Source organism: Delphinapterus leucas, chromosome 6, assembly GCF_059928025.1.
Source record: "Delphinapterus leucas isolate spDelLeu-1000000601 "Yukka" chromosome 6, BTC_Dleu_Yukka2, whole genome shotgun sequence".
Lineage (NCBI taxonomy): Eukaryota > Metazoa > Chordata > Mammalia > Artiodactyla > Monodontidae > Delphinapterus > Delphinapterus leucas.
The window spans coordinates 39,366,333-39,385,087 of record NC_143134.1 but is presented as its reverse complement, the minus strand read 5'-3'; the positions used below and the strand labels follow the sequence as shown (position 1 = coordinate 39,385,087).

Below are 18,755 nucleotides of genomic sequence, written 5' to 3'. Positions count from 1 at the left end.
CCTCTCAAATGTGTGACCTTCAGCCTCTGCTGGGTCCTTGGGCTGCCCCCTGACCACTGTGAGCCCGCGGTCATCTCCCCTTGCCTTTGGCCTCCCCACAAGAGGCCCTCGGGTGTAACTCTGCTCCCCACCCTTCCCAGCTCACTGCAGGCGCTTCTCCCTGGTGCCTGCGAGTCCACCACGGGGCCTCAGTCATTTATTCATTCAGCAGATACTGAGCATACACTGCGCACCAGGCAAAGAACAGCAAACACAGAGGGGCCAAGTCAGGCAAGCCGCTCCTCCCTCGGGAAACTTCTAGTCTAATGGGAGAGAGTCAGACCCAAGGGTCACAGCAGTAAGTATACAGCTACTGGATGGGACCCGTGAGAATTAAGAGCCAGAGTCCCCAGGGACGTTTCCAGGAGTGTCAGGACCACTCCTTAGAGAGAGTGGAGAGAGAAGGAAGGGCCCAGGCCGGTGGAACTGGAAGGACAGTGAGCTGGAGCGCAGCCCGGACTGGCCCGGCCAAGGTGGGGCTTGGTGGGGCTGGATGTGCATGGCCCCCCAGCGGGCGTGGTGGAGACGGGGGTCTCCTAGGGCGGGGAAGCCACGTGGGCTCCACGCAGGGTGCGGGTCATCACAGAGGCGCCGTGCTGAGGCCGGCTCCATGGAAGGACAGCTTGCTGCCTGTGTCGTACTAGACTTTGTAGTAGCTGCATCTGACAAGGAAAAAGAAACAGAGGAAATTAATTTCACTGATATATTTTAATATGTTAAAAGTAACATATAAAGTAATGTATTTTGCCCAATAACGTGCAAAATATTATCATTTTGACTTGTAATCAGTATTTATAAATTATTGAGATACTTCCAGTTCTTTGATTGAAGTCTTGGAAATCTGGGTACGTTTTATACCCACAGCACATCTTAGCTTGGCCACGTTTCCAGCCCCGCGGAGCCGCGTGTGGGCTGGGCTGCCGCCTTATTGGACAGCACAGCCCAGCCCTCTTCGTGAGCCAGCTTTTCCCCTCTGCCTGACCGCAGGGTTCTTCCCTTCGGGCACCACCTCCCTTGACCCTACAGCGCCTCTAGCTGTTACCCTCCCTCTCCCAGTCTGTTCTCAGCCGGGATAACTGAGAAGAGTCTTCTGAAGGTCCAGTCCTCTTTTCCCTTCCCTCCTACCTCTCCTCCACCCGCCACAAGTCTGTCCTCGACTCCTGTAATTCCCTCGACTCTGCAGAAGCCCCAGTCACCTCGCCTTCAAAATTTTTTTATTGTAAAATAAAACAGATTTTTTTTAAGGAAAGGACATGAGCAAAAGTAAAACTTGGTGGATTTGACAAACACCTTTGTAACCCCACTAAGGTCAAGAGGTAGAATTTTCGAGGCCACCCCAGAAACCCCCGGTGGCCTGTCCCAGCCGCAACTCACCCCCACCCCTGCCCCCAGTGGAAGCCCCACCCTGACTTTTGTTGTACTATAATCACTTCCTTCCTTACCTTTCTTTGTTGTCTTTCTCACCTGAGTGCCAGCAGTTATGTCTAGTTATCTCTCCAGGACACGGCACTTCCTTGACACTCTCTCCGGCCTTGGATAAGAAAATCCTACTTGCCCCTGCTTCCCCTCCCATCTCTGCTGCCCTCCTCCAGCTCCAAGGCTTCTTGCTGCTGTTCCACGCCCCCTGGCCGGCTGCCCTCCTGCTCTCTGCCCCCTGCTCCTCTCACCAGCCCCAGGGCTGCAGCTGCACTTAGGAACTCAGGTCCACGTCCGGGTCTCCGGCCCCACTTGTTCCCTGAGCACTGCGCTGGGACCCAGCCTGGTGAACACCACCTGTGGAAGGCCCCCCACCTCCACGCTGCATCCTCTCCCTCCGGGTCTGCTCTCCTCCCTCAGCGTCTGCCCTTTGCAAAAGCCTTCTGCGTACCTCCAATCGTCTGGTCCAGGAAATGTGGATGCTCTCTTCCCTGGCATCACGCTGGTGGCCACATCCTTGATTCTTCTCGAACTCACAGCTCTTCGTCCTCTGCCTCCACTTGGTTAAAATCTCACTGTGTATTTCCCCCAGGACCAGCTCTGCCTCGGAACTGGTCCCTCACCTGTAGCCTCATGGCCCTCCTGACAGTTCTGACCCAGCACCACATTTATCATTCTGGAAAAGCCAGTCTGCAGTGGGTTCCAGTTGCAAATCATCCCGGGGCTCTGTTGCCCTCAGGATGTGCCCTCCATGGCCTGGTCCCTGCCCACTGCCCACCTCACCCTTCACCTTGCACCCCCTTGGCTATACCAAACTGAGTGGGACTATTTGCAGGTCCTGGGACCTCGCTCATTCCCGCCTCATCCAGTTGGCACACGCTGTTCCTTCCCTCTGGAACCTCCTCTGTTTCCAGCCCCACCCCTTGCACATAGTGCCCCCACGTACACACACATACCCCTGCCATGAGGCAATAAGACATGCGTCTGCCTTCACAGGGAGAGCCTTTCAGTGCCTAGGAGGCACCCAGGCACATAGTAGTGCGTGATGTTGGCGTCAGGAAGATTCCGGAACACTAACTCCTTGTCATCTTCCAGTATTCAACTGGAGCCCCAGGACACCTCCTCTTTCCCAGTCCCCTTCAGTGGGTGTGATTTGCCCCCTATCTTGCTCTGTTGGAATTGACCGCTGATTCTCCCATGAGGCTGTGAGCCCTTGGCCATGACCACGTGTAACTTGTCCTGGTCTCCTAACTGGTGTCCCTGCTCCCATCCTGCCCTGTCCAGCCTGTTCCTCACACAGCAGCCTGCCTGACCCTGTGCAGACATACGTCAGATCCTGTCCCTCATCTGTTCTGACCTTCCTTCAGCGTAAAAGTCCTTGTGATGGGGACGTCCCTAAAGACCCGCATTGCCTCCCTGTTGCCATCTCTTCCTCCTCCTCCCCTTGCTCTGCCTGCACCAGCCACACGAGCTTCCTTGATATTCTTCAAACATGAGAGTCATCCTGCTGCCTCAGGGCCTTTGCACTTGCTGTTCTTTGCAAGACTTCCTCAGGTATCCAAATGTCTTGCTCACTCACCTCCTTCAGGTTTTGACTCAAATATAACCTTCTCGGGCTTCCCTGGTGGCGCAGTGGTTGAGAGTCTGCCTGCCGATGCAGGGGACATGGGTTCGTGCCCCGGTCCAGGAAGATCCCACATGCCACGGAGCAGCTGGGCCCGTGAGCCATGGCTGCTGAGCCTGCACGTCCGGAGCCTGTGCTCCGCAATGGGAGAGGTCACAATAGTGAGAGGCCCGCGTACCACAAAAAAAAAAAAAAAATATATATATATATATATAAAACCTTTTCAGTGAGACCTCCCAGACCACTGTGTGTGACAAGCAGGGCAGTGAGTGCTAGGATCGCTTGTGGGCCAGCTGCAGACCTGGCACCTTGCTCAGGGGTGCATGGTAGCACAGGACCAGAATGAAGAGATCCAGCTCCTACCCTTTTCCCTCTTGGACAGAAAGTCAGGGAGTTTGGGGACACTCTCAGCTCTTTTTTTTTTTCTTTGATGATTACTGCTGCTTGCTTTTTCTGCGCCTGGTACTTTGTTGGTTCTTTCCATTTGGTTTTCTCTAATCTGCTCAAGAATCTATGCAGTCAGGGTGTCATTTCTCATGCTGTAGATGAAGAAACCCAGACTTCGGGAGGCCGAGTGACTGACCACACATCTGGGGAGGGGCAGAATCTGGACTTAAACCTGGGTCCTTCTCACTCCAAAGTTCAAACTCTTTCCACTACACTGGCAGACATTGCTTTTGGAAGCCCAAACAGTGTCCTTTAGAGCAACATGTTTTGCAAACTGTGAAGTGCTGTGCAAACGTAAGGAATTGTAATTGATGGCTGTTTTCCTGACATTTGAGAGACTTAACAGTGGAGAGTAACTTGGCCAGTGAACATCCTCTGTCTGTGTGCTATGCAGATCTGAGGTCTTCAAGAGAAATTCATGGCCAGTCACACCAGAGGACAGAAAATTTAAGTCAAAGTGCAGATTGCTTCCAACTAAGGCAACGGTCCCAAAACTTCGCTGCACAATGGAATCACCTGGGAGGGCTTTCGAACCCTAATGTCCAGATCGCACCCCAGAGAGGTAGAAGCAGAGCATACGGGTGGGAGCCCGGCAGCAGGAGTTCTTAAAGACCCTGGTGATTCCAATGTGCTGTGAGATTTGGGAACTAAGGCCTGTTCTTATCACGTCAGGAAGGATCTAGACAGTTTGGCATGCATCCCTGGTTTGGATGTGGTGTCTGACAAATTACCTAATTCACCCCAAAGCAAACTAGAAGCTTTCGTCTGCCCGTTGGAGCCATTTCAGGACTTGAGGGGGGGCAGAGAAAGGCGGGTGGCATGACTGTAAAGCACGCCTCCTCCGGAGTGCCCACCTGAGCTTCGACCACAGCCTACGGCTATGGTTCTCAGCTGGGCAGCTTCACCCCCCAGGGGACGTTTGGCAATGTCCAGAAACACGGGGTTGTCACAGCTGGTGGAAGAGAGATGCTACTGGTGTCTAGTGATGGAGGCCAAGGTGCTGCTAGCCATCCCACAGCGCACGGGACAGCCTTCCACAGCAGAGAATTGGCCTGGCCACAATGTCAGTAGTGCTGAGGCTGAGAAAAGCTGATCTGACGGCAGGGATTGTGACCTGGGTTGAGAGATTGGCAGGTGTGCTGTCAGTCAGATCCGGGCATTCCCCCAGCCTCCCCAGGGAAGAGAACTTTAACTGTCACTGGTGAACACTGAGAGATGGGCCAAAGGCCCCTTAGTCTTCTTATTTAAAAAAATACTGCTTTTATTTCTTTTGAAGTTGCCTCCCATCTTTTCTACTTTTCAATTTGTAATAATTCCTAAAACTGCAGCAGAAAGATCCCTCAGCCTCCATTCCCTCCTTGGTAGTGCGTGAACAGCCGGCGTTCCTGCCGCCCTGGAGTGGCTCTGAGGTTACTGCACACGACGCACTGAGATTATTAAGAGGCGCTCAATAAATGTTAGCCATCATCGTGCATGTTCACGGCCTGGAAACAGAAAGGAATTCGTTCAGTGTGAAACTGCAGCCCTGTGAAAATTCTCTAATTAAAAAGCAAACACCAAAGTGCTGTGGACCCTTATTTCCTCCTTTCATGTTCACCGAAAATCTTCAGATAAAAATTGTAAAACTCAGTCTTTCCTTTGAAATGCACAGTAATTAACAGTAACTAGCTTGATATGAGTGCTACAGATTGTCTATGGAAGGATTTTTTTTTTTTTTTTTTTTGCGGTACGCGGGCCTGTCACTGTTGTGGCCTCTCCGTTGCGGAGCACAGGCTCCGGACACACAGGTTCAGCGGCCATGGCTCACAGGCCCAGCCGCTCCGCGGCATGCGGGATCTTCCCGGACCGGGGCATGAACCCATGTCCCCTGCATCGGCAGGTGGACTCTCAACCACTGCGCCACCAGGGAAGCCCTATGGAAGGATTTTAAGACGTTAGCTTCCACTAACTAGAATTCGCCAGCAAATGGCAGTCTTTATCGTTGGCCTAACTGAAGAGAGGAGGCTCAGGACACAGGGTAATCTGCCCGCTAACGAGGTGCCCAGTTTGATTAAAGCCTGCGGGCCTGAGACATCTCGCCATTGGACCTCAAAGCACCAATGCACGTTTTTTTCTACCTCTTATCTTCCTTTTTTGGACAATCAAGTGAAATAAGGATTCCACAGAAAGGGAAATAATCCAAGACATGGTCTTTTGTTCACCTTATTTGCTTCTGATGCCTGTTACACTGTTTCTGCCTCAGATGGCAGTACTGGTGTATGGAACACACAGCTCTCTGTCGTGAAGGAAAATACTAATCGTTTTTCTCCAACAGGATGGAAAGACAGCAGAAGATCTTGCAAAATCGGAACAGCATGAACAGGTAGCAGGTCTCCTCACAAGACTCCGAAAGGTGAGAAATTGTGGCCTGAAGTGCTGTGTTTTTATGTGAAAGATTCTGTTTTTTCCCTTGTAAACTATGAGGATGAACAAAAGAGGCTGTGGACACACAAGTGGTACCAAAAGGCACTGGTCCTGTGCTGTGGTTTGCATATCGATTTGCATGAACATATTGGCTACCTCTCTGATTTCTTCTTCTGTATCGAGACTTGGAAATCATTGGCCTCTTTGCAGTCGCTATGCCTGGCTTCCCTCCTTCTACCCGCTTTGTAATACCTGCCCCCTCCCCACCGTGAAGTAGAGGGGAAATGAGAAAGCTGACTGCTTCTTTCTTTCTTAATGTTTCGAGCTCCAAGATATCACTTGTGCTCCAGTTTATCAAACGTTGTTGCTCTAAGGTTTGAGGAAACATGACAAAAATAAGTAAATGCAGGTGTACCTTTCCAGCCCACATCATAGCAGTATGTACTGAGAGACTTCAAAATAGTCACACCCTTTAAGCTAGGGATTCTATGTCTGTGACTCTATCCTGAAGAAATGGAAGAAACGCAGAGAAAAAAAGTTCTATGCACAAAGATGTCCATTGCAGTATTATTTATAATACAGTAATAAAAATTGGAAACATTGAATGACCAACAATGAAGTCTAGTAAATTGACAGACAGCTATAAAAGAGAGTGGTTTGGGGCCGTTAAAATGTTTTTGAAGAGGTTTTAGTAATAGGAGTTTATTGCTTAGGATGTTCCTGGGCTTCAAAGCAGAAGATAAATTATGTGCACATTGTAATCTCAGCTATATCTTTTTAAAATGCATGGAAAGAAAAGGGTAACAGTGGTGTCTTTGGATTTTGCTTTTTTAATTAACACTCTTCTTTAAACATTACTGTATTTTTTCCAAATTTCCTATAATAATCATGTAATAACTTTTCAAAAAACAAACTTTATAGAAATAAAAAAATTACTCAGTTAAGTGCTCATTGAAAAGGTATTGTCCAGAATAAGCTTGGGGTATCCTACAAAGATCCTGCCATATAAATTGAAAAGTGCCTGGGGGAGGGATTATAATGTCTTATAATCACAGTAAATTTCACAGCTACTGAAAGTTTGAATTTTCATAGTAGTCCCCTGGTCTCCTGGTCCTGGTTGAGGGGGGAGTGAGAAGGGACACATACACGTAGGTTGGAATGATTTCTTCCCCAGTGCTTGGAGTTGACCTGGGGAAGATAATTCATTTTCACACCTTTGTGCTTTGGATCCTGTGAACTGATAAACACTGAGATCCCCCAGGCCGCTGCAGGGGTTCAGTCTCCCCTTTGATCTAGAGGTTCTAGAAAGAGATCCCTCCTTATTCACACGTTCTTACAGGAAAGACTTAAATTGACTCTGGGCTTCGAATTCCCCTACTCTGTACCACCACAGACTGTCTCATTGTGAGAGAGAATTTGAACTAGAAAAACAAGGGAAAACTTTTTGTTTACAGGCAAAACAAGGGGGGTGCAGGGGAGCCTATGAGTCTGTCAGCAAATCAATAATGAACTTTCACATAAAATCTCCTAATCTTAAAATTCACTTTATTTGAAGCTATATTCAGCCAAATGAAACACAACCTCAGGCCACCGGTTTGCAACCTCTGACTTTTGCTGGATTTTATAGTAGGGAGCCCCACATTTGAGTGTGTGTGGAGTCTTACGTTCATGGACAAAGTGTCGCAATATAAGAGCTGTTTTAAATTGATTCCCCATTACAGTATTCATCCATAGAGGAAAGAAACTGAAACAAAATCTGGTCCACAGGCTGGATGAGCACACATTTTTACAGTTAATTATTTAGCCTCTAGTATGGACCACTGGTAGAAAGAAACACTTTATTAGGCTTAACACCTTAGCAGGTCTACAAACATGCTGAGTCAGGTATTCTCAGGTTTCCCAAATTCCACAGACGGGGATTTTAACCCACCTGCCACTCCTGGCGCCATCGTCCTGATCGGAGCCCCAGCATTGTCCTTGTGGGTGTTTTGTGGGCTCAGCTGGCACACGGGGAGCCCCCTCACAAGTGTAGCACTCTGGACAATCCCATTGCCACATACTTTCCTGGAGTGCTGTTCACCATCTCAGAAACTCTTGTTATACAGCAGTGACCCAGGGGAAGGTGCAGTCTATTCATCTTTAAGCAAAAATCAACTGCAAACCACGATCTCCAGTGGTCTGAGGGTCACCCTTGGCCGAGGGACGAGGGTTCTCCTTGGACTGTGCTGTGTTTTACTGCCCATCTACCCCTTAGGAAGATCCTTCCTTTTATTTAAAGACAGATTGCTACGCTGGGTGCAAACCCAGATGTCTATTATGGCAGATTGGAAACAACGGATAAATGCCCAGAAAAAAAGACAGGAAGGAGAGTACCTAACACGATAGCTGAGGTTGGGTGGATTGGATGGGTGTAACATGTTTCGACTGCTTTTATAATTAGGAACATATATAGGAGGTGCAGCTCCATGCATCTCAGGGAAGGGTGGCTGTTTCCAGACCAGAATTTTGAATTCCAGGTGGTGTGGGTTCTTGCCTGGTCCCAGTTTGGCTTTCCCTTTTTTTTTTCTTCCATTAATTTGCACTTTGTTTTTTGGTGTCTAGATTCTTTTTTAAGAGGAAATATTACAACCTTTAGTATTTTACCATTATCCTGTGGTTTTTGTAAGGAGACAAAGAAAGTCATTTCAATGCCTGTGAATATAGTACGTCATCCCTGTTAGAGCCCACAACCTACCTAAAAGTTCACCTCTCATCTTTGCTTTGAGGGGCAAAATATGGGGTAAAGGCTGAGAGCACAGATTCAGGAGTCCCCACTCTGCCACCTAGCTGGATGAACTAGCCACCAGTTTAACAGCCCTGGGCCTCACTTTCCCTGTTTGTTAAATGGGCTGAATATAGTGCTATTCACGGGATGGTGATGAGGGTCGGATGGGTGATGTAAATGATGTCCTTAGAGCATTGCCTGCACACAGTAAGCACCATGTGTTTGCCACAGTCGGCATCCTTGCTTGCATCCTGTGGACCACTCTCTGAGTCCCGGGGAAACATGGAGGTTTCCGTGGAGGCTCCTCTTGTGACCCCCCCCCCCCAGGAGCAGATGTTGGTGCGTCAGCAATGGCAAATGTGGCAGGGTACGCTTGAGAGTCACTTTTAGGAACAGCCACCATTTACTCCTCGGTATGTGTAGCAGCACAGTAATTTTACATCCCTGAGATGGGGATGTTCCTGCAGGAAACCTGGACTCCGCAAGGTTAAGCAACATACTAATTAGTGCAGAGCAGAGATCCAGACCAAAACAGAAATATCTGCCTTCAGGGCTCGATCAGGGGCTCAGGGCTTCTTCGGTGCTGATTCCTCACCAGCCAGGGATGGTCCTTTCCCCCAGTGAGCTCACGTGCTTTGTGGCAGGCATGGGTCGCCTTCCGCGGGGTCACCCAGAGCCCCGTTGCCTTCAGCAGAGTTTTCCCCAGCTCTGTGTTCAGCGAGACGTGCGTTTTCGCTTGCCTTTGTCATTCCCTCAAACGGCTCTAGACCTCAGCTTTCTGAGTCGCCAGAAAGGGAGGAGTTGGCTGCCAAGCATTTCTAACCACCCTCTATCTTTTTTTTTTTTTTTAAATAAATCCCCAAATAAATAACTGCTTGGGATTTGGGGACACCCAGCACTGGAACCTGATTCTTGAAAATGATTGCGATATCCCAGTGCATCCCTGGAGAATGCATCGCAGAGGACTTGTGGGCAGTTGCCTCAAGGAGCAGGCTCTACCTGCAGAGAAAGCCAAGAAAGTAGATTTATGTGCAGTCATAACCTGGATCATCTGCAGGAAGAGACTGTCCACAACCCGGTACAATGGGTGAGGGGAACGGGAAGAGGGTAATTTATACTTAGGGGCATCTTATCACCATTTCCTTTCAATGTCATGGTCTCCTCCGTATTTACCACTGTTTCTCACCAGAGTGTTAACAGCACCAGCATTTTGGGTGGGTGGAACTTCCTGTCCTTGGAGGATGCGAGGACCCCCAAGTGTCTAATGTCTAAGGTATTCCCTCCCCCATTCATTGTGGAAACCAAAAAAACTGCCTCTACACCTTTCCTAACACCCCTTAGGGTGTTGCCACCCTCAGTCCTACCCACCCCACGTGGATCCTAAGCACAGTCATGGGGAGAAGTCTGCATCTGGGACAGCAGGGAGGTTGGCCTTAAATTGCCTTGCTATGCCATTTGGTTTCTAAGGGCCAAATTAGCAAGAAATGTTCCCTGTGTTTTCACCTTTAATCAGTTGGCAAGTCTAGGAACGTATTTTTAAACATTTGTTAGAGGTAAGCCATGAAGCTTTCTCTTCTGGAAATAGAACCAAAGTCATCTTGTTCTTCTGCCTGATCCAGGTGTTGGTACATCCCAGGGTTTCATCTGTTCACTCTTAACCCCCTCCCAGTGGGTAGTGTCATCTTTGCCTTTGACTTCAACTGTTGACATGTACTGAGGACTTTCCAACCCTCCCTCCATCCCTCATCTCCTTCTAGAAGCCCACACCTGCGTGTCCATAGATCTTTTTTTTTTTTAATTTAATTTATTTATTTTTGGCTGTATTGGGTCTTCGTTGCTGCGTGTGGGCTTTCTCTAGTTGCAGCGAGCGGGGGCTACTTTTTGTTGCAGTGCACAGACTTCTCATTGCTGTGGCTTCTCTTGTTGTGGAGCACGGGCTCTAGGCGTGCAGGCTTCAGTAGTTGTGGCACACGGGCTCAGTAGTTGTGGCTCATGGGCCCTAGAGCACAGTCTTAGTACTTGTGGCACATGGGCTTAGTTGCTCTGCGGCATGTGGGATCTTCCCAGACCAGGGCTCGAACCCGTGTCCCCTGCATTGGCAGGTGGGTTCTTAACCACTGCACCACCAGGGAAGCCCATGTCCATAGATCTTCTGCTCTCCATCTGATGATTCACAAACTTGATGTGTTTAAAAGTCTATTCCTCATCTTCCTCTCTAGTCCTTCCTTAGTGAATGCATGACTCTTTCCAATCACGGAAATCAGAAATTTGGTAAAAAAGAAAAAAAAAGTCATCGTGTTGACCAGCTTGGGACAGCAGAGGGTGGGCCGGAGGAAACTGAGAGATTTTGATCCTTTGAGCAGGGGGCTGACTTCGGGGAAGTGAGACCCTTGCAGCCAGCACACCTGGGCAGGTGGGGGGAGAGGGTGGCCAAGCTGGGGCTTGTGAGGGTAGGAAGAACACAGTCCATCTTCCTCTCTGATCCAGTTCAACAGGAGATGATTTGGGGGTAGTGGCATGTTGAGGCCCCAGGTACTGTCTGGGAGAGCCCCCCATACACATCTCTCCCCAACTGCGTGTCCAGTGCCATCCACATTCGGGGTTTGAAATCAGCCGTGGTGGTGGTATTTCCACCACAAGAATCAGCAAACACTACAGATCAGGCCTTTCCCACCCCCGCCCTAAGCCCCCTGCAATGAGCTGGTTTTCCAGCACACCATTGCTACGGGGTCTCTGGAGGCTCCCACAATTCCACCTTGCATTGTAGGCACCACCTTCTTATAAAGAGGAGCTGCACCCTCTACTGTCCTCGGTGCTCACCCCCACTACTAAACAAAGCCCCCTCCGGCCCTCCAAACCTGCCCAAGAACTGTGTTGTTACTTAGCCAAACCACTTCTCCTTCTCCTAGAGAAAGGAGGGGTGCGTGTTGTGACAGGCGGGGAGGTCTTGCACTTAGATTTTGCATTGGCATCCATTTTTACTATCACTGCAAGATCCATTCTCATCTGATTTTAAAATACTACTTTCAAGGGGGTTTGGGGAGTTGGCTTATTTTTATTTTGTTTGATTGTCCTTCTAATCAGCTTTTCTGTAAACTGATATTAAAAGTAGTTGCTTTTCCTAAGCCTGAGACTAGACAGTGAAGAAACATGCCCAGGAATATTTTGAAAAATAGGACAAAGTTGGGAGTTTGCCCAGAATTTAAAATTCACCACAAGTAAACTGCATTTGCATAATTAAGAGTTGCTGCTCCCATCCTGCTGGGTCTAATTGCATCCTGCCACGTGTGGAAAGCCATGTCATCTCTCCATGCTCTTATCTGGCTTTCCCAGATTGGAGATGGTCCTCCCTGTCAATCTGCTGACGTTTAGTTACCTTTGCAGATGAGAAAGTGAAAGCTAAATTGCCAGGGGGCAAAAGGTGCTGGAAGAAAGGAAACTAGAAACCCAAATTAACCAGGCCTTCAAAAAAGCAATGCAGTTTCCAAATAATACGTGTTTAAAAGATAGTCACAGTATCTACTATAGGCCAAGAACTGTTCTAGGCCCCAAAGAGACCACAGCGAACAAAAGAGGCAAGACCAGCCAATAAACAAATAAGAAAATGCCAGATAGGTCAGGGGGTGGCAAACAATGGCCACAGAGCCAAAACCAGCCCATCGCCTGTTTTTGTAAATAAAGTTTTATTGGAGCACAGCTACACCCCTCCATTTACTCCTGTGTCTGGCTGGTTTCTAGACACGTATGTGGCAGTCACAACAGAGACCACCTGGTCCTTTACAGAAAGGTTTGCTGCCCCCTGGTGTAAGTGTAGGGGATTCAAATGGGCTGAAATGAGAGAAAGTAAGGGGATGGCAGGTGGTGGCTGCTTTCCACTTACGGGTGTGGGGATGCCTCTCTGATGGTGACATTTAAACCAACACCCAAAGGCAAGAAAGAGGAGCCAACCGGAGGAAGGGCTGGGAGAAGGCAGAGGGAATGAGTGAAAAGGGCCTGAGGCGGTAAAGAGTCAGGTGTGTTCTAGGAAATAGATCAAAAAGGAGGGGGTGATGGGGTTAGCAGCGGAGTCTGAGTGTGGTCTTTGGGGCAGAAAACGATGCCCGAGGAGATCTGATCTGAAAGATAGGCCCAGCTTTACAGATCTTGGTAAGGTGATTGGGTATTGGTCCAAGTGCGTTAAGTAAGTAGGTTAGGAATTTCCCTCTGCTCAGACCGGGAGACCAGATAGAAGGTGGTCTTGGCAGCCAGGTGAGATAGGACAGCTGCTTGGACCAGAGCTGTCCAGGCTCAGTTACTTTGTGAGCTTTGGGCAAGAATACAAACGGGAGCTCACTTTCCTGTGTAAATATTTAAAGTGTATAGTTAAAGCTAACGGGGAAATATGTGCTCTAGCCTCGCACTCTCACAAACGCACCTTTGTGAGCACCTGGAAGCCCAGGTTCCGGTTTAGGATTCTGATTCCTCGGGATTCACTGCTGCTTCCCCGCAGCTTCCCAGCCCGCTTGCAAGAGGCCTCACCACGTCCCAGCCACATCCGCCAGCCTTTGGGGGAGAGGGGGACAGGACACGAGAATATTTCAACGCATGAGCCAAGACTTGGGTAACAAAGAACCCTCCACTCCCTCCGGCAGTGTCCCTGCTCATGCTTCCCCGGCCCAGCCAGTGAGGACCTGACCAGCCCAGGCACAGGGAGGGTCTTAGAGCTTCTGTTAAATATAGACCACGGATGGATTTCAGTGCTCCCCTTCCAAAGAAATCGATATCCTACCACCTTCTAGAGCCAGCCAAGAGCACACTCCGTACCTTCCTCTGCCCCTGTCCGCATCAAAACCATAGTCTGCCTTGGAGAGCACACACTCAGGCTGATGCAAGCTGCCTTCCCGGGGACCCCGGTCTGGATGCGTCCCTGCTGCGACATCTAATGGTGAAAAGTGGAAACGCATCACCCACCAGGAGGGGAGAGATTTCAGAAACTTCTGTCTCAGGTTGCTATATCAAATTCAGTTGTGTTCAGATTCTCCAAAGTTCTTAGTGAGCACGAAGAGGGGTCATCCCCGAGGACGAGGTTAAATTTCCTTAGACAGGAAATCTCGAGTATATCTTGCTTTTCCTTGCCTTTCAAGATAATGGTGGATTCTGTCAGTCTTGATGGAGAGCAGTTTCCTGGCTCATCTTCCCAAGGGCAAGGTGAAGGGTGAATGAGTCCATCCCAGCCCAGGCCAGCAGGTCCTGGTGGAAGGGGAAAGGAAGGGCCAGAAGATGTGCAAAGGCCCTGGGCAGAGGGCAGGAACGTGGGATGGCTTGCAACCCCTGTACCCCTTTCTTTGGCCTGCGAATTATTTTTCTCATCTGCCCGCCATTCACCTCCACTTGAAAGGTGAGAATGCACATGTGTTCGTATGATCGTCTGGAATTGAGGACATTGTAAAAGCCGAGCTGTCAGTCCAGTGAAACAGTATTTTCTTGGACAAAAGATTTCCTGAGGACAGTTATTACTGGGGAAACAACATGTGAGCTAGTGATGGGTTCTGAGATGAGCACAGCCCCTCCAGATGAAGGCTCAATCTGCAATTTCATAAAAAAAAAAAAACTTGAAGCCTCCCTGGGGCTCCCCGAGGACGTGGAGCCTGTTAACACGGGCCAGCAATCCAACTCATTTGCTTAGGAAAAATGAGGTTCTGAAATGTGCCTTTTGTCCATGCAAATCCAGAGCAGGGGGGCCCCTTCTCATTCTACTTGCCTTTATCGTAGCAATGTCTTATAAATCTTACTTTAAATCGGGACCCTGCACTAACTGGGAAGTGTCTTCTGAGTGGGACAAACTGGAAATGGCCCTCCTTGGATATTCACAGTGCTTGTAACTCAAGACATCCCCACTTTGAGATTCTGCTCTCGATCTGCAAATCCTTGTTTACCGCTCCCTGCTCCCCAGTCCCCTTCTGAGAAACCCACCACCTCCCTTTCACTGACAGCAGTGGTAGAAAAGAGACCTGGTGGTGAGTTCTGTCTTTGCCTTGGGCAAGTGCCTTGGCCACTCTGAGCCTTGGTTTCCACATCTGAAACAGAGAACGACCACATTAACCACAAAGGTTTCTTTGAGGTTTAATAAGGGATGTGAGTGAAAAGACAGCATAAGCTGGAAGATACAAATGTGGAAGTTACTCCTGCAGACAGGAAATGCATCTGTCACAACTCCTCCATTCGTGAAAGAATAATTCATGACCCTTCCAGGGGTACTGCAGTGGGCGTATAGCAGAGGAAAGAGACTGGCTCAACCCCAACTTCAGCAAAGACAAGTGGGGATTTATAGCCGAGGAGCAAGGGTGGGGGGAGGTCAGTGGGTGGAAAATTGCTAAGAGGAAACCCAAAGGCTGGGAGGCTTCTTGCTGGATTGAGTGCTTTAGATTCTCTTATGAGATGGTCAGCTGGCTGTGGCCACAAGAGGAGACAGAGGGGAGGCTCAGGGCAAAACATAGCTTTTTATATCATAGGTCCCAGAGAGACAGGGGTTAGAGCATTGTCACAGAGCTCAGACTCAAGCCAGGGGCAAGCTGCAAGCCCCCGTGGCAAGTGCCTTTGCTAGGGATCAGGGTGGTACATGAGGAAAGGCAGGGGGAGCGGGGGGCAGTGTCACTGGTGTGTTTGAATGTCACGGGGTCACCCTTGGGAGGGTAGGAAGGGGAACTTGTGGCTGAGCCCACCTTACACACCGGTGCACCTGGGCCGGCACTCACAGCCTGTTTGCGGGGATGTTGAGGCAGCGGGAAAATAGGAAGTTTTAAAGGTTATAATAGTCATCAGGATTCCTGCTGAAGGTGCGCCAGGGTGATCAGGTATCAAGGTTGGGCATGAAGAATTTGCTCAGATATCAGGGGTGGGGGATTTTCTGTAAACGTGACCCTGCAAGATTCTTGTTTAACCTGGACTAACCAGACCAAGGTCACAGCCCACTGTCACTGGCTTCTCTTCTCTCTTGCCTCCATTTCTGGGGCTGACCTGGGAAGCAGACAAACAGATTGCCAGCCACTGCCGCCCGCCACTGCCCTGCGTGGAGTCGGGAGGAGTGAGCGGGGCTCTCAGGCTCAGGCGGCGCTGAGCAAAGTGGAGACATACCATCTGTCAGCTGCGTAGGGCAAGCCCACTTTGGTTCAGAGCTGCTGCTGGAAGCACGCAGGGTAGCACCTGTGTCCATCGATCGGTTCCCTCGGTGCAAGTCTGCTCAGAGAGGAAGGGCCTGCGGGGACTCGTGCAGAAAGGACAGAAGTGCCCTCACTCCTTCACACAGGACAGACATGTTGGCCAAACTCACAGTGCCAGGACCAGGAAGGCACGAAACAGAAGAGAGCAGCGAGCGATTCACTGCGCAGTGCGTCCAGACCTAATGACGGGACTGAAGCTGGAAGCAGGTTTTCTGCCTTTGCACTGTGTCGGGAGAAGCAGATACTGGCTTCACACAAAGGAGCTGTGCGTGTTAGGTGGCTGTGGGTCATGAAATAGGTGGAGAAGTTTTTAATTTATTCGGTGAGGTACTCCTAGCGGAAGGGGATGCTTCCAGTTCAGACACTCAGCGTGAGGTGGGTGGAGGTGTAGCGGGCCCTGACTTAGAGGGAAGATAATGGGCTGGTTTCGGAGATTAAATTAGAATGAGAGATGGTAGATTTCTTTTAGGGGGTCATGGGCTCATCGGCAGCAGTAGATGGCACGGGGGAGAATGCCAGCACCCCATTTCTTCATGCCTGCTCAGCAACACCCCAGTGAGTCACTGTCTCAGGATAGAACTTTTCAGCTTCTGTGCTGACTTGGGTAATAATTCAGGGAAATTGCTGGCAAGATACCCCAGCTTTTTCCACCCAATGCAGTGCTTGAGGTTAGAAAAAGAAACCAGATCACTGTCCCAACCATGGTTTCCAACCCTAGCCGACCCAATACTTTATAATGTACATATTGTGATGCCCCTTTACTCTCCCAAAATAAAATTCAAAGGGAACAATGTACCTACACAGGTAATTTTAAAAGATCAATAGAGGGACTTCCCTGGTGGTCCAGTGGTTAAGACTCACGTGCTCCCGACGCACGGGGCCCAGGTTCGACCCCTGGTTGGGGAACTAGATCCCGCGTGCCACAACTAAGAGCCGGTGTGCCGCAACTGAAGATCCCACATGCCACAACTAAGGCCTGGCACAGCCAAATAAATAAATACTTTAAAAATACAAATAAAATAAAAGATCAATAGAGTGCCCTAACTATAATATAACAAAGACATCGAAGGAATATATATAGTATAATAGAATGTGTATGTAAATGCGGAGCACAGGCAAAGAGGAGACATTGTGAAATTGGCAGATACTTGGACCCATCTGCAGAATCACTGAATGTAACACCTACAGATGCCACGGATGTGGGAGGGATGGCAACTCAAATACAGCAGCAACAGGCTGACGTTTCAGAAGTGGGGATCACAGCTCCTGAAAGATTAGGAAAAAAACCCATGTATATATAATTCCACCAGCGTATAAAATAGTTGCGTTCTTGGGAAACTCACTATGTATTAAACCAAGCCCTCCCAAAACCCTCTGGGTCATATGTAAAATGCAATTAAGGCCTAAGCTCAGATGATCATAAACAAGGTTTTTCTCTTATATAAATGCTCAGCAGACACTCAGAAGTCAGGCAGACTCAAGAGAGTTCTTACCACTCAGGACATTGTATGTACACGTCAGTACCCCTAGCACCCACCTACCCACCACCAGCAGTATCCCCCAACGCTGAGAACTAAAGCTGCTACCGTCCATTTCCAAAATGCCAGCTAGGGGACAGTGTTGCCCCTGCTGAGAAAGAGGGGTCAGAGTTTACCAAGAGAAAATGGGGGTGGGAACTCGGGAGAGCCGTGTTTGTTACTGAGCACGCTCCCGTCCTTGGTCGTGGAAAAAGTAACGGTGGCTCAACTGGAAGAGATCAGCAGTAAATCAGCGCCTCCCAGGATTTGGGCCTGGAAGCAGTGGTCCGGCCAGGTATGAGATCACACTGAAAGGGAAAGGCAGACACTTGCCTCCGAAACGCTCTTGCGTGGGTCACCCCCTGAGTACATCATTTACACAACACCTCTTTATTGGGCATCCTACCTGTGCCAGGTGCTGGGGATACCGTCTCTCCCCTCACGGTTTGGCCCTTGAGTCTAAAGGAGAAGAGTCTCACATGATTACCCTACAGTCTAGTGGGGTGACGATGGAGAGCCACACGTGCACTTGAGCCTGCCTGTGAGGAAACCTCCTGGAGAGGCCACAGCAAGATAGGTCTCTTGGGATGCATGGAAGTTAACAAGCTAAAGCAAGGGGGATCATCGTGGGTAGGGGAGAAGGGCTTGACCTCAGGCTGCAAGCCACAGCTCTGACAGGCTGTTATTACTGGGTTAGGAGCTGGGAAGCGGGTCGGGTGTGTGAGTCTGGGATGGAGCCAGGGTGGCATGATCAATGCCCCCCCCCCCACGTAGCCCTTGAGGTGGGTTCTCTGGGGGCACAGAGCACCTCCGCAACACCATCCCTTCAAAAGCACCCATGTTATATTTGATGTCACACTGTTCGCATGTCTGTGTCCCCCCAAAACTGCGGATCTGGGGCGGGTGTAGACCTTCCCGTTCCAGCACACGGGAGGTCCTCCATAAATGTTTGATGATGAATGTGTGAATTATCCAGGGCTGCAGAGACTCCTGCTTCTCCCCTGTAGGGCTGAGAAAGAAGAAAGCGGAAAGGTTGTCATGGCCCCCAGGCCCCTCCCCGCATTTAGCTTTGTACCACGTGATGCCCTTCTTCTCATCATCTCGTACCTTCAGAGCGTCGTAAAGGAACAAGACCCCTCCACACAGAAGGAGGAGGTGACCTGGCCAGTCTAACGGGGCTGACCCCGTTTCACTTTTAAATGGACCACTTGGCAGGAATTGCTCCATCCAATTCATTGTGCATCAAAATGCAATGGAGGTAGGCAAATCCACTGAGACAGAGCACATCGGTGGTTGCCAACAGCCGGGCAGAGAGGGGCCTGGGAAGTGGCTGCTCATGGGCACAG

General features: G+C 49.6%; 1 protein-coding gene and 1 non-coding gene across 4 annotated transcripts in view; both read left to right on the top strand.

Annotated features, from left to right (window-relative positions):
- Nucleotides 1-18,755, top strand: part of DAPK1 (death associated protein kinase 1) — a 205,259-nt gene that overhangs the window by 160,607 nt on the left and 25,897 nt on the right. For all 3 annotated transcript variants that reach the window (XM_089913036.1, XM_089913035.1, XM_022558968.3), the window contains one exon: nucleotides 5,841-5,918. In XM_089913036.1, coding sequence (XP_089769162.1) covers nucleotides 5,841-5,918 — 78 coding nt within the window. The remainder of the gene's footprint in view (nucleotides 1-5,840; nucleotides 5,919-18,755) is intronic.
- On the top strand, nucleotides 16,725-16,798 carry TRNAR-CCG (transfer RNA arginine (anticodon CCG)). The gene has a single exon. It is a non-coding gene; the product is annotated as a tRNA-Arg (tRNA).